The sequence below is a fragment of the Typopeltis vanoorti genome, chromosome 15, assembly GCF_054136105.1.
Source record: "Typopeltis vanoorti isolate ZY-2024b chromosome 15, IOZ_Tvanoo_1.0, whole genome shotgun sequence".
NCBI classification, from domain to species: domain Eukaryota; kingdom Metazoa; phylum Arthropoda; class Arachnida; order Uropygi; family Thelyphonidae; genus Typopeltis; species Typopeltis vanoorti.
This window is the reverse complement of record NC_143563.1, coordinates 12,886,668-12,901,024: the sequence shown is the minus strand read 5'-3', so window position 1 is coordinate 12,901,024 and position 14,357 is coordinate 12,886,668. Positions and strand designations below refer to the sequence as shown.

The window sequence follows — 14,357 nt, the reverse complement described above, 5'->3', positions numbered from 1 at the left end:
TGAGAAACGGTTGAGAAGAATTGTGGAAGAAAAGCTTGGTGAAGAACAAGCTGGATTCAGGCCAAATAGAGGCTGTCAGGATCAGATCTTCACTTTACGACAAATAGTCGAGAAAGCATGGGAATATAACAAAGATCTGTATTTAAGTTTTGTCGATTTGGAAAAGGCATATGACAAGGTGCCAAGAGAGAAGCTATTCAATACGCTGCAGTTATATGGTGTCAATGGAGCATTATATCAAGCAATACTTAGTCTTTATTTGAGTTATGTCAGCAGTTAGAATTGAAGGAAGTACAGGAAGATGGTTTAATGTTAAATCTGGTGTGAGACAAGGATGTACATTATCCCCTCTGTTATTCATTATCTATATGGATCACATTATGAAGAAATGTGGTATTAAACCTGATATCAAAATTGGAGATGTTAATGTCAGCTCTTTGCTTTATGCGGATGATGTTATACTTCTAAATAAATCTGCTACAAGTCTGCAAGATTCTCTGACTAAATTGAATAGCTGTTGTAATAGATATGGTATGAAGGTCAGCAATAAAAAGACAAAGACAATGAAAATAGGCAGAATCATTGAAAATGTCAACTGTGTTGTGAATGGAGAACCTGTGGAACAAGTAAAACATTTCAGCTACTTAGGCACAATTTTTACTGAAGATGGTAAACTAAATATAGAAATAGACAACAGAATCAGCAAAGCTGGTATCGTGGGAAGTCAATTGAATAAATTCATATGGAATAAGAAAGAAATTAGTCGGAACACTAAATTAGCTGTATACAAGACTGTGTTCAAAGCAATTTTAACTTATGGATCTGAGAGCTGGGTCAGAAGTAAAACACTTGACCAAAGACTAGAGACCGCAGATATCAGAGTCCTGAGAAAGATTAGAGGCGTGAACAGATGGCATCAATGGCAATATCATATTAAAAATGAGGATATTAGGAAAGAACTTGACATTGTCAGCATCCAGGAATGCGTTAGCAGAGCTAATCTCAGATGGTATGGTCACTTAAATAGAATGGGAGAGGAAAGATTAGCAAAACAAGTGTTCTCTGCCAGGTTGGCAGGAAAACGACCCAGAGGAAGACCAAGATATAGGTGGATTGATACGGTACAAAGTGCCTTAGACGATAGAAATATAAGATCTGATAATGTTGGAGTCTTGACAAGTAACAGACTGATTTGGAGGAAAATTGTAGATAGGAAGTTAGTAATGATGTAATTTTTTCATGTAGTACTGTCATATCCTGTACACCCCTTGAGGGTACATGGCAGGAATTTGATGATGATGATGATGATGATGATGATGATGTAAATCACTTGTTTATAAATTAATATTCATTTAACTATCTTTAAGTTTATTTGATATTTAATTATTTAATCAAGGATATGTATTGATAGTGAAAAGACTCTGTATTAAAATATTATTAAGTTTATTTTATTTATTGCTATGTTAATATTGTAAGAATTTGTATCCAACATTTTAACTGCGTATTAATTGAAGTGTAAATATTCTTTATTTATTCCTGTGTAGAGGTATAACATTGTGCAATACTTCAGTTTTATTATATTTTGTTTTGGTTGTCATGGAGACGTATGTAAGATAGCTAGCACGAGTTTAGAACAGTGCGTGACAGATTAGTATTGAAGGGCTGGAAAGGATTTTAGTTGAAGAGAGCACAAGAATAATTTCGGCGGGAAGAAGGGATATATAAGGGAAGAACGGAGAAAACGATTCATTCGGATGGAATCGGAGGAGATTGATTCGGGGAATCAGAGTGCAATAACAGCGAGTCGGTGAGTCACTCAAGTAGCTAATTAAAGTTTACTAGTTGAGGGGCGAGTTAGCTAGTAAGCTGTAGAACAACAAATAAAGCAATGGAAGATAGCAAGGTGACAACTGGATGACGAGCTATACTTTAGTGGCATTTAAATTCAGGACCGACTTTTCAGGGACACATGGAAACTTGAAGCTTAGCAGGAGTAACTAAGAGAATAAATAGAGGCAGCAAGGTTGAATTTAAACGATAGCTGTGTTAAGAGATATAGTGCCTAAAAGATTAATAAAATGCCAGAAGAATAGGCAATTGTGTGTAAAAACTTCAAGTTAAAGAATTAATGTGTGTTACCTTAGTTCAAGAGTTATTAGTAGAATACTAAATTGGTCAAGTGATGTCAAAGATGTTTTGTACAAGCCTTTTGATCTGAGCAAGAACGTTTAACTATGTGAATTGCGACCATTAATTTATTCAGTTATTACTAAGAAGATTTGTTTTAATGAGTGTTGTTAATTGTTTTAAGTGCATACAGTTATAAGAAATGTTCGTATATAAGTAGATGAACAAGGAAGATTACCAGTAAGAATCACCTAACTATTGATATTCCTATGCGGAGATATGTGTGTGTTTCTTCCTAGAATATCCCTATATTAACAGTAATTATTGCGGAGATTAGCTGGAGTATGGATTTAAGAGTGTATACATGTGAAGAAGTGTTACTGCCCTTTTATTGTATTTGGAATTTAAGTAAGTATGAGATATTAGTAATTGATTACTAAGGAACTTTAAAACTTTTAACTTTATTAAATAGTTAAACGAACTTTGTGAAGGTATTTCAGACAACAGACTAACCATTGCCTGAGATATATGAGATAGTATTACAAGATGAGCTAAAATGTTTATAATACCTTATTCAGTGATTTAAACTAAAGTGTATAAATTGTAAGCCTAAATTAAATATTTGTTTTGTTGATCTAAAGTTGTATTTGGCCTGAATCTCTTTTACTGCACCATTCATAAAATATTCGAACCAAAGCGGGTGAATTATATAAGTTAAATAAACTCAGCCTGTATACATAATAATAACATATTAAGGGGAAATAGTTGAGAGTTGGTTTTACTTCAATTCTTGGACTAATTTAGATATAGAGTGGTGCAGTCAATAAATACAAATTTTCTCTATATTTGGATTAGAAATCAACTATCAACTTATTTTTTGTTTAAGAGCATCGTAGTGACCAGCATGTCGGATCCAAAGTATGGGTTAAGACGAAATAGGATCAAACAATACCCCGTATATATGGACTCTCAAAAATACATAAAGAAAATGTGCCATTACGTCCCATAGTGGATGGCATTGATTCTCCCATATACAAATTAGCTAAACATTTGGCCAAAGTGCTCATACACTATACTGGCAACACACCATCACACATAAAAAACTCAGCCCACTTCAAAGCCAGCATAGAAAAACCTTACACTCCAACATACTGACATAATGGTCAGTTCTGATGTCTCTTCCTTATTCACAAATGTCCACTCAAAGAAACCTTAGAGCTAATTCAAGCTAAATTTCCTCCCAATATCTCAGCCCTATTTCAGTTCACAATGAACTCAGGCTATTTCATTTGGCAAAGAAAATTCTACAAACAAATAGAGGGGACAGCCATGGGTTCACCACTCTCCCCACCCTTGGCCAACTTCTTATGGAGACTTTTGAAGAGAAAGCCTTAAACTCTGCCCCACAAAAACCAACCATATGGCTTCGCTACATTGAAGATGTAATCTAACAGATAAGCTTAGGCGTTGCTGGTTATTCATTACTTATTTTTCACGGTATTAACAACACCACAAACACTTTAACAACAAGGATGTTTTATTAACGCTAATATTTCGCTGATTTTCAACTAAGCATCATCAGAGCACAACACACATGTAAACGCGACAGTGAGTGAGTGAAACAATATAATTGCAGAAAGACAAAAGATCTAAAGTCCTATTTTTGGCGCCCTCTAACGAAAAAAAAAAAAAAAAATGCTATGGGTTCCCCCCTCTCCCCCCCCGTTAGCAAATTTAAAAAAAAAAAAAAAAAAAAAAAGCAAATTTTTACATGGAACACTTTGAAAACAAAGTACTTACCACAGCTACATACAAGCCACTAGTGTGGTTGCGCTATGTAGATGATGTGTTTGCCATCTGGCCCCATGGACAAGACACTTTGGATGCTTTTGTCACCTACCTAAACAGCCAACACCCCAAAATTCACTTCACAGTAGAAAAAGAATCAAATAACTGTTTACCATTTCTTGACACATTAGTCACCAGCCTTTCAGATGGATCACTATCTTTTTCTATTTACAGGAAGCCTACACACACAGGAAGATACCTACATAAACAATCACATCATCATCCAGTCCAACAGTACGGCATTTTAAAAACACTGACACACAGAGCCAGAGCCATTTGTTCTAACGATACAGCTCTGACCACTGAACTCCAGTACCTGCGCCATACGTTCTTAGCCAAGGGCTACAACCCCTACAAAATAGAAAAAATACTACATAGGCCCATTACTCTGCCCCCCCCCCCTAATACACAAGAATACAACATGACCATTTCTATTCCCTATATCAGAGGTACATCGGAAAAGATAGCCAAAGTATTGGTGAAACATGGCCTTCGCACCACCTTCAAGTCTCATGTCAAGCTGGCAACTCTGATCCGCTCACCAAAGGATAAACTTCACCCTTTAGCACACCCAGGAGTGTATGAAGTTCCATGTGACTGTGACTTGGCCTATTATGGGCAAACAGGAAGATCAGTGAACATCCGCCTGGAAGAACATGAAAGATACATTCGCTACTATTACTATGGCAAGTCGGGACTGGCAGACCAAGCTTTGGACACTCCTTCACACAAGATTAGATGGAGGAAAACGAATGTGCTATTTAGGAGTCATTATAGATCTGAAAGACTATTTTTTGAGTCAGCAATAGCTTTGAAGAATTCTCCCAACCTTAACAAATATGGTTGCATTAATTTGCCAAAAATTTGGGAGACGGTTATCCTAAGAAAAACCCCTGGATAACTGCTGCTTTTTTTTTTTTTTTTTCGTTAGAGGGTGCCAAAAATAGGACTTTAGATCTTTTGTCTTTCTGCAATTATATTGTTTCACTCACTCACTGTCGCGTTTACATGTGTGTTGTGCTCTGATGATGCCGAGTTGAAAATCAGCGAAATATTAGCGTTAATAAAACATCCTTGTTGATAAAAGTGTTTGTGGTGTTGTTAATACCGTGAAAAATAAGTCATGAACATTGATGATGTGTTCGCTATTTGGCCACATAGCTCTGATATACTCCTCTCCTTCCTAACACACTTAAACAACCAACATCCCAGAATCAAGTTCACCCTGGAAAAAGAGAAAAATAACAGCCTCCCGTTCTTAGACACACTAGTCACCCGCCAGTGTGAAGGAACGTTGGTTTTCTCAGTTTATAGAAAATCCACCCATACAGGCAGATACATTCATCAACAATCCCACCACCCCTCCTCACAACAATATGGAGTTATTAAGACACTACACAACAGGGCTAAACTTTTCTGTTCAAATGACAATGCCCTAACCACATCCTCAACACTTTCTCTGTCAATGGCTACCCCCCCCCAAAAAAATCCAAAAAATATTGAAACCAGTAAACCACAACCCCCCCCTCCCCCTTCACAACAAGGATTACTTTAAATCCATCACTATTCCCTACATCCGAGGCACCTCAGAAAAAATTACCAAAATCCTAAAAAAACATGACTTGACCTCATGTTACAGACCATATAGAAAATTGGCATCCCTTATCCGCTCCACTAAAGACCAACCACTTCCCCTAGACGTACCTGGTGTATACCAGGTCCCTTGAAGCTGTAAGCTGTCCTATTTTGGCCAAACAGGCAGGACAGTGAATATCAGAATTTCAGAACACAAGGACTACATCTGGTTTCACCAGTACAGCCAATCTGGTCTTGCAGACCATGCTCTGGATACACGCCACAGAATATGGTGGATGAAAGCCACGGTAATACACCATAGTAAATTCAAATTTGAAAGGCTATTCATGGAATCAGCCTCAGCCCTAAGAAACATGCCAAACTTCAACAAATTTAGTTGCATGAGACTGCCCCAAATTTGGGAGACTTACATCAGAAGACCTTCAGCCCAACGGCCAAGAATACCTACATAGCCCGCTAGGGGCACCATCAGGACTTTTCAGAGAAACAATAGCTTCCTGCTTCGTCCTCATTTACTGTGTGTAGTGCCTGCGTGTGCGTGTCTTTATTTTAAGTTCCTGTGAAGATGGCAATATATTGGAAAATATTGGAAAATATAGATTAAAGTTTAATTTAATTTATATCCTTTGTAAGTTGTAAATTCCTTAAGTTATTTAATAAACATAAAATGCATAAGTTGTTAGAAAAGAGAAAATAAAAAATAAAATGAATGCAAAATGATAGCTAAGTCTTTTTTCTGATTATTAAGAGATGACAAGTAACAACATACCTGTACTTTTAAAAGAAAGGGTCCCAAGCTTATCCATCACTTGTATTACACCTAGAAGTTTATCATCTAATACATACACAGGAACACAGATTGCATTTCTGGGTTTACACCTACTTATTTTTTCAAAACTCCTGCAAAATAAATGCAGAAAATTAGAAATAGAAAATCTCCATCTTTTTTTTTTTTACTTCATGTTTTGATACTGAGTATTATTATTTAAAAATAACAGTATGAAATAATCATTATTTTCAAATCTCTACTAATCAAAATAGGGAATAAGGGAAAAGTCACAAGTGGTGTTCCTCAGGGGTATGTTTTAGCACCATTGCAGTTTGACCAGTATGTTAATGATATTGGGTTAGATTTGAATGGGGGTATTCAGTTGCTTGCAGATGATCCAAATTTAGAAAGAACTATGAGGAGTAGAGCAGATGCTGTGGCCTTACAAAGAGGACTTAAATAAATTGAGTGAATGGGCACAGGAGTGGTGATACCAGTTCAATGTTGCAAAATGTAAGGTTTTAAAATTTGGAAAACAAAGATAGGATGTAGAGTTTACACTTGATGAGATGTTGTTAGAGGTGGAGAAAATAAGAGAACTTGGGGTGATGGTGGATAAGGATCTAAAATTTAGAGGACACATTGCCAAAGTTGTGAAGACAAGACAATGAATTCTACAAGTAAATTCTGGCAGTCATGTGGAGAAAACTCCACATGATTACCAAAATTTACTTGTAGAAGTAAAGAACAGTAAAGCACAGATTTGGTCACTTGGTTTTCTAAAGGATGAAGAGATGCTGGGAGGGATCCAGAGGCTATTGACTAAGGTAGTTTCTGGTCTCTGGAATGTTGAGGATGAAGAAAGATTGAGAAGATCAATTTACAGAGTCTAGTGGATAGGAGAAAGAGAGTTGATATGGTAGAGACATAAATTGGTAAGGGGTGGGGGATTGTTATAGAATTTACATTGAAGAGATTTTTCATGAAATGGTGGGAAAAGAAGAAGTCAACCCTGGAAGCTATATAAGGAGAATGAAAGCAATGAATGAGAAGCAGGCTTTTACATGAGCGCTGTGATTGATTGATTAGAATCCATTGCCTTAGAGTATGATAAGCTGTGTGTATGACAAAAGGACCTCCAGCAATGAGTCTTTGACTCCATGGGAATCTTGGGATGATAATAATAATAGTTCATAAGATCTGGTGAAAAAATATTTATCAACAGTAATGGCAAATTGCATGCCTCAAGAGAATAAAATAACACAATTTGGTGTAAAGCAAGTGACTAATGAAATCAAATAGGAAGTATAGATGAAAAATTATATGGAAAAAGTATAATTATGGAAAAAGTATAATGAGAGAGAGAGGTGGACAGCATTTGCATGAAGAATATAAGACATTAGCCACAAATGTGACTGGAACTGTAATCTAAAGAAAATCCTAAGGAATTTTTTTATTATGTGGCCATCAGGGAGAGAAATGACTGTCGATGAATGTTCATGTTTGGATAGTAATATGATAGGTGACTAATGCAGATGACAGCAGTGGAATTGTTTAATGATCAGTTTGATGGGGTATTACATCCCATAAAAGCAGAGTTTATTCCTGAAGGGATAGGAAGGATTGAAGGGTTGAACTGACAGATCTATTGATCTAACTAATGAATGAGAGTCTAGCTACTATGAAAAGTGCCCGAGGCAATGAAGGAGGATAAGAAGTGCTGTTTCATGAGAGTAGCGGCAGATTGGAGTTGTTAAGAGACCAGTTTATATTTCTTCTGTTTTAAAGATTTTGGAGAAATTAGTGAGAGATCATATTCAAAATTGGCCAGATGAGGGTAATACTATCTGTGCAGGCTGGCATATATCTATTAAAGAGTGCTCTTGTTTCAATTATTTGCTTGGCTTTTATAATAAAGAAATGAGATCGACTGATGAGAGAGAAAGGCATATACTTACTTTTGGGGGGGGGGGGATTTTGCAAAGGCATTTGAATAGGGTGATACATGATTAGCTGATATTTAAGTCAATACATAGAATTAGATAGCAGTTAGTAAATTGGCTGCTTCATGGTTATCAGAGAGTTATATACAGGGCAGGAGTATCAAGGAAAAGGAAGGTCAGCGGATTTCATAGGATTTGTTACTGGGGCTTTTGCTGTGTAATCTTTATGCCAATTATATATCAATGTATTGTTTATTATTATTAGTTTACTAATAATGCTGATGACCATATCAGCATTATTACTAATAATGCTGATATGGTCATCCTTCAGGAGAATTTGAATAAGCTGAATAGTAGGCAAATGAATTGGGATATCAGTGGATACTCTGTTAGTGGAACTGTTCTAGAGACAGTGGATGAGCAAGGGATCACGGAATGATAATCTATAAAAGTTTGAAGTTTAGGGGACATATTACACAGGTGATGATGGCAACCCAGAGGATTGTTGCAATAAGGAGACTGGCAGAGATAAGAGAATGATGATTTCTTTGTATAAAGCTGTGATCAGACCACATCTGGATTATTGTGCTGATATATGTGCTTATATAAGCACACATATAAGCATATATACACACATATACAATTCTGTATCCCCTGCGTGAATAAAATAAATTAATCTTGCAGGGAATACAGAATTGAATAACAAATTAGACACGAGGACTGCATAATGTTCGTTATGAGTATAGACAGAGTGCATGCAAACTACAACATTTGGTGGATATAGGGTGAAGTGGTGACTGTTGAGAGGTAAAATCCAGATAATCCAGATGTGGTCTGATCACAGCTTTATACAAAGAAATCATCATTCTCTTATCTCTGCCAGTCTCCTTATTGCAACAATCCTCTGGGTTACCATCATCACCTGTGTAATATGTCTCCTAAACTTCAAACTTTTATAGATTATCATTCCATGATCCCTTGCTCATCTACTGTCTCTAGAACAGTTCCACTAATAGAGTATCCACTGATATCCCAATTCATTTGCTTATTATTCAGCTTATTCAAATTCTCCTGAAGGATGACCATATCAGCATTATTACTAATAATGCTGATATGGTCATCAGCATTATTACTGAGAGATATTTACAGAATCGACACTCGGGGAAATTTTTTATGTAGTAGAACAAGGAGAAGGGACAAGGACAAGAGACTCCCTGGAAGTTGTGAAAGGAGGTTGCAAATAGAAGAGTGATAAGTGGTTGGACCATAAAATTCATTGCCTGTTACAGTAGTGAATGTGCATATGGGAAGTGGTTTAAAGAGTGATATGACACTGAGTTGTCTAAAGTGGCCTACTCTGATGAGTCTTGTGAATCCTTAGAGATCTTGAATACACCTCTGCATCAAAAAATTAGTATGATCAAAGAAAATGTGTTGAATGATTTGCAATTCTAATTTATTGCATAGAAAATAATTATTACAACAACATATGAATTAGCATCATCTAAATCTACATGCTTTATAGAATGTATAACCATGTAAACACATAAAAATGTAATATAAATTATAAGAAAACTTTTATTTGAAAACATTCACAAAATTAGAATAATTTTTATCATGGTTCAAAATATTGGAATATTCCAAATTTTACCAATCGATTTTGAGGAGAGCATAGAAATAGCATATATTTCAGTAGCTGCAGGACTGACTCATGTGTGAGGAATCATTTGCACATGGATTTCAGTTAATTACCTACTAAATGTGGGCTGAATGAGTCACATATTGGAAGCTAAGAAGTTTCATATGGTGTCTCTACACAAAGAAGGCCAAACTCAACAGAGAACATTTCAATTCCTTATAGCTAAGGAATTGAAATGTTCTCAAGCAAGCACAAGTATTGAGACAGTATTCAAATAACAGGAGTTTTCATAATAATCACTACAATAGCGGTCAAAAGGTAATAACTACATCAAGAGATGAGAGGAGATTGAAGAATATCGTGAAGAAAAAACCGCTTATAAAGTGTAAGGTATTATCACAGGAGATGGAAAGAAATAGGTGTGAATGTGTCTAAAAAATCTCTGACATTAAGACGACTTCACAAATAGGGTTTTAAATCACATGTGCCTAAGACAAAGCCACTTATGACTTCCAAGCAAAAGGCAGCTAGAGTGTGATGGTGTAAGCAAAGACTGTTACTGTTGTGGGATCAAGAGGACTGGAAAAAGGTACTTTTTAGTGATGAAGTATGTCATCAAGGTATATGTGTTTGGCATCTCAAGCAAGAAGCATTTGATAAAGAATGCATGAAACGTTCGGTGAAATTTGTAACCTCTGTCATAGTATGGGCTTGTATGACCACAAAGGATCCAGGTAGGCTGCATATTGTGTACAAAAGAATCAATTCCAAAGTGTACTAAGAAATTCTTGAGCACTTCATGTTACCGGCATCGGAAGATTTATTATTATTATTATTATTATTATTATTATTTGTGACACCTCCAAGGGGTCTGAAGACTCATCGTGGGAGGACACCTACAGCTGTCTCAACCACTACACCGAACCTCTACGATGGTCATTTCCTTTTTCAGCAAGATTCAGCTTCTTTTCACACTTCCAAGACCACTACTAGATGGCTCAAAGAAAGGCAAATCAATGTAATTCCTTGACCGGAAAACTTACCATATTTAAACCCTGAGAATTTCTGGGCAATTATGAAGAAACATCTTCAAGAAGTTGCCCCAAGAGCAAAAGTGAACTTGGATCCAATTTCTTCTTCAAATAGTTAAAGATTCACCCGACGACAACTTTTGACAAAACCCTAAATTTTCTGCAATAGTGTGTGTGCTTCCTCAGCATTTGCTTCCATGGTTTACTAAGTACAATATCTCAAATGCTTTTCATTGTCTTTATTTGTGAGTGACGTACACAATTCAATATTCAATATTTAGGGTTTTTGCAATTTCTACAAGACACTATTATTGCAAAAAGGGACACTTTTGCATCTGACATGTGAAGAGAACACTGGTCCAACACTCTCCCAACAAATGACTTCCTGGTTGAAGATCCCTATGCACTGCAGCCTGGTTTTGCTTTTCATAGGAAGATTTGGTCATCTGCCAACAGGATCAGAACAAATCAGGGCAGATGTGGCTATCTACTACACAATTATAAACTGTCAGACCACTCTTATTGTGACTGTTCCCCCATAGCCCAGATGATCACTCATATTGTGAACGACTGCCAAGGTGCCAATTTCATGGTAACCTCCAAGACATCCATGAAGTGATGGATGAGGACATGGATTGACTTTCTGGGCTAGACATTATAGCTGCATTCCATTCGCTTCGCCATAAGAATAAATAAAATTACAAAAGTGCATCATGTCCAATTTCTTAACCTAATTGTTACCAACCACACACCTGAAGATAACTTTTACACAGGAAAATCAAATTTTCTGCAATAGTATGTTCTTTTTCCTCAGCTTTTGCTATTTCATCTCTTGCTAAGTATGATGATTCATGTGTTTTTTTCTTCTTCATTGTTTTGATTTCTGAGTAGTGTATATGTGACTCAATATTCAAAGTTTTGAGTTCTTGCATTTTCACTTTTCTGCAAGTAACATCAAAATCAAAATTTGATTTTATCGGCCTGGCTGGCCAAGTGGTTAGCATATCCGCTCTCCAGACAAAAGGCTGCAGGTTCAAATCCCGCTGTGGGCATGGATGTTTGTGATTGTGGGAAAACTAGTAGTGGTGGTGGTCGGTGGTAGATGCCGTTGAGGTAGTTGCGGTCAGTTGGTGGATAATTAGTGAATGAGTGGTGGAAGCAGATGTAGAGCAGGTGCCCTCCCTTGATGAGTCTTTGGACTTCCTGGAGGTGTCAAATAATGATAATGAAAAAACACATTGTGGGCATGTATAATCCTCATTTTCAAAAAATGAAAAACCATTTCTATTTAATGCAATCTTCCCTATATTTCTGCTTCAGTATTCATTTTCATGCTCCTCATTAACTTATATTTCACCATTGTTTTTTATGCTTCCATTCTTCAACCAACTGTTCATCATGATTTTTAAAGTATTAAAAATACTATGAATCCACTTTGAAAACATAATACTGTATAACATTCAAATCCAACATGGTAGCATGGCATAGCACCAGCAACATTTAGAGGTGTTTGTCTGTCAGGTCACCGAACAGTGTGATAATACTGACATGCATGTGCTTCCCTCCTCCCTGCCACATCAACATCCTGTTGCACATTCTCATTATGTTATCATCATCATCATCAAATTCCTGCCATGTACCCTCAAGAGGTGTATAGGATATGATAGTACTACATGAAAAATTTACATCATTACTAACTTCCTGTCTACAATTTTCCTCCAAATCAGTCTGTTACTTGTCAAGACTCCAACATTATCAGATCTTATATTTCTATCATCTAAGGCACTTTGTACCGTATCAATCCACCTATATCTTGGTCTTCCTCTGGGTCGTTTTCCTGCCAACCTGACAGAGAACACTTGCTTTGCTAATCTTTCCTCACCCATTCTGTTGAAGTCACCATACCACCTGAGATTAGCTCTGCTAACGCTTTCCTGGATGCTGACAATGTCAAGTTCTTACCTAATATCCTCATTTTTAATATGATATTGCCATTGATGCCATCTGTTCATGCCGATAATCTTTCTCAGGACTCTCATATCTGCGGTCTCTAGTATTTGGTCAAGTGTTTTACTTCTGACCCAGCTCTCAGATCCATAAGTTAAAACTGGTTTGAACACCATTAATAACTTGTATACAGTCTTGTATACAGTTAATTTAGTGTTCTGACTAATTTCTCTCTTATTCCATATGAGTTTATTCAATTGACTTCCTACCATACCTTTGTTGATTCTGTTGTCTATTTCCATATTTAAATTACCATCTTCACTAAAAATCGTGCCTAAGTAGCTGAAATGTTTTACTTGTTCCACAGGTTCTTTATTCACAAATGCAGCTGACATTTTCAACGATTCTGCCTATTTTCATCGTCTTTGTCTTTTTATTGCTGACCTTCATACCATATCTATTACAACAGTTATTCAATTTAGTCAGGGAATCTTGCAAACTTGTAGGGGGTTTATTTAGAAGTATAACATCGTCTGCATAAAACAAAGAGCTGACATTAACATCTCTAATTTTGATATCATGTTTAATACCACTTTCCTTCACAATATGATCCATATAGATAATGAATAACAGAGGGGATAATGTACATCCTTGTCTCACACCAGATTTAACATTAAAATCTTCCTGTACTTCCTTCAATCTTAACTGCTGATTTACAACTCAAATAAAAACTAAGTATTGCTTGATATAATGTCCCAATGACACCATATAACTATAGCATATTGAATAGCTTCTCTCTTGGCACCTTGTCATATGCCTTTTCCAGATCGACAAAACTTAAATACAGATCTTTGTTATATTCACATGATTTCTCGACTATTTGTCGTAAAGTGAAGATCTGATCCTAACAGCCTCTATATGGCCTGAATTCAGCTTGTTCTTCACCAAGCTTTTCTTCCACAATTCTTCTCAACCATTTCTCAAGTATACTAGCATAAATTTTACAGGAACACTCATTAGGGAAAATACCTCTGTAATTCTCACATTCAGTTTTATTTCCCTTTTTATATATGAGTACCATGAGAGCTCTATGCCAATCATCAGGAATTCGTCAATCTGGCCATGCCTTCTGAACTATGCAGTGCAGCCACTGTAAGATGTTTATACCACCATACTTAAGCATTTCTGGTCGAATATCATCTACTCCTGCTGTCTTTCCACATTTCAAGCCTTTCATGGCTTTTTCTACTTCAAGTATGGATATGTATTCCTGACTGCATGCTTGGTCGGTGTTTTTTATCACTGTGTGGTCATTACTGCTTGTTTCATTTAGCAGTTTTTCAAAGTAATTACTCCATACTTCAAGGATATCTTTTTCTACCGTTTTCATGTCACCTTTATCATCTCTAACTCCTTTTACAGCACTCTCTGTAAAAGGAGTTAGATATGATAAAGCT

At 36.3% G+C, this 14,357-nt stretch overlaps 1 protein-coding gene across 1 annotated transcript in view; it reads right to left on the bottom strand.

Annotated features, from left to right (window-relative positions):
• LOC150098392 (cAMP and cAMP-inhibited cGMP 3',5'-cyclic phosphodiesterase 10A-like) overlaps positions 1 to 14,357 on the bottom strand; it is a 534,534-nt gene that overhangs the window by 171,184 nt on the left and 348,993 nt on the right. Inside the window, exon 14 of the mRNA XM_090405194.1 lies at positions 6,341 to 6,471. Within this exon, the coding sequence (XP_090261320.1) occupies positions 6,341 to 6,471 (131 nt within the window). The remainder of the gene's footprint in view (positions 1 to 6,340; positions 6,472 to 14,357) is intronic.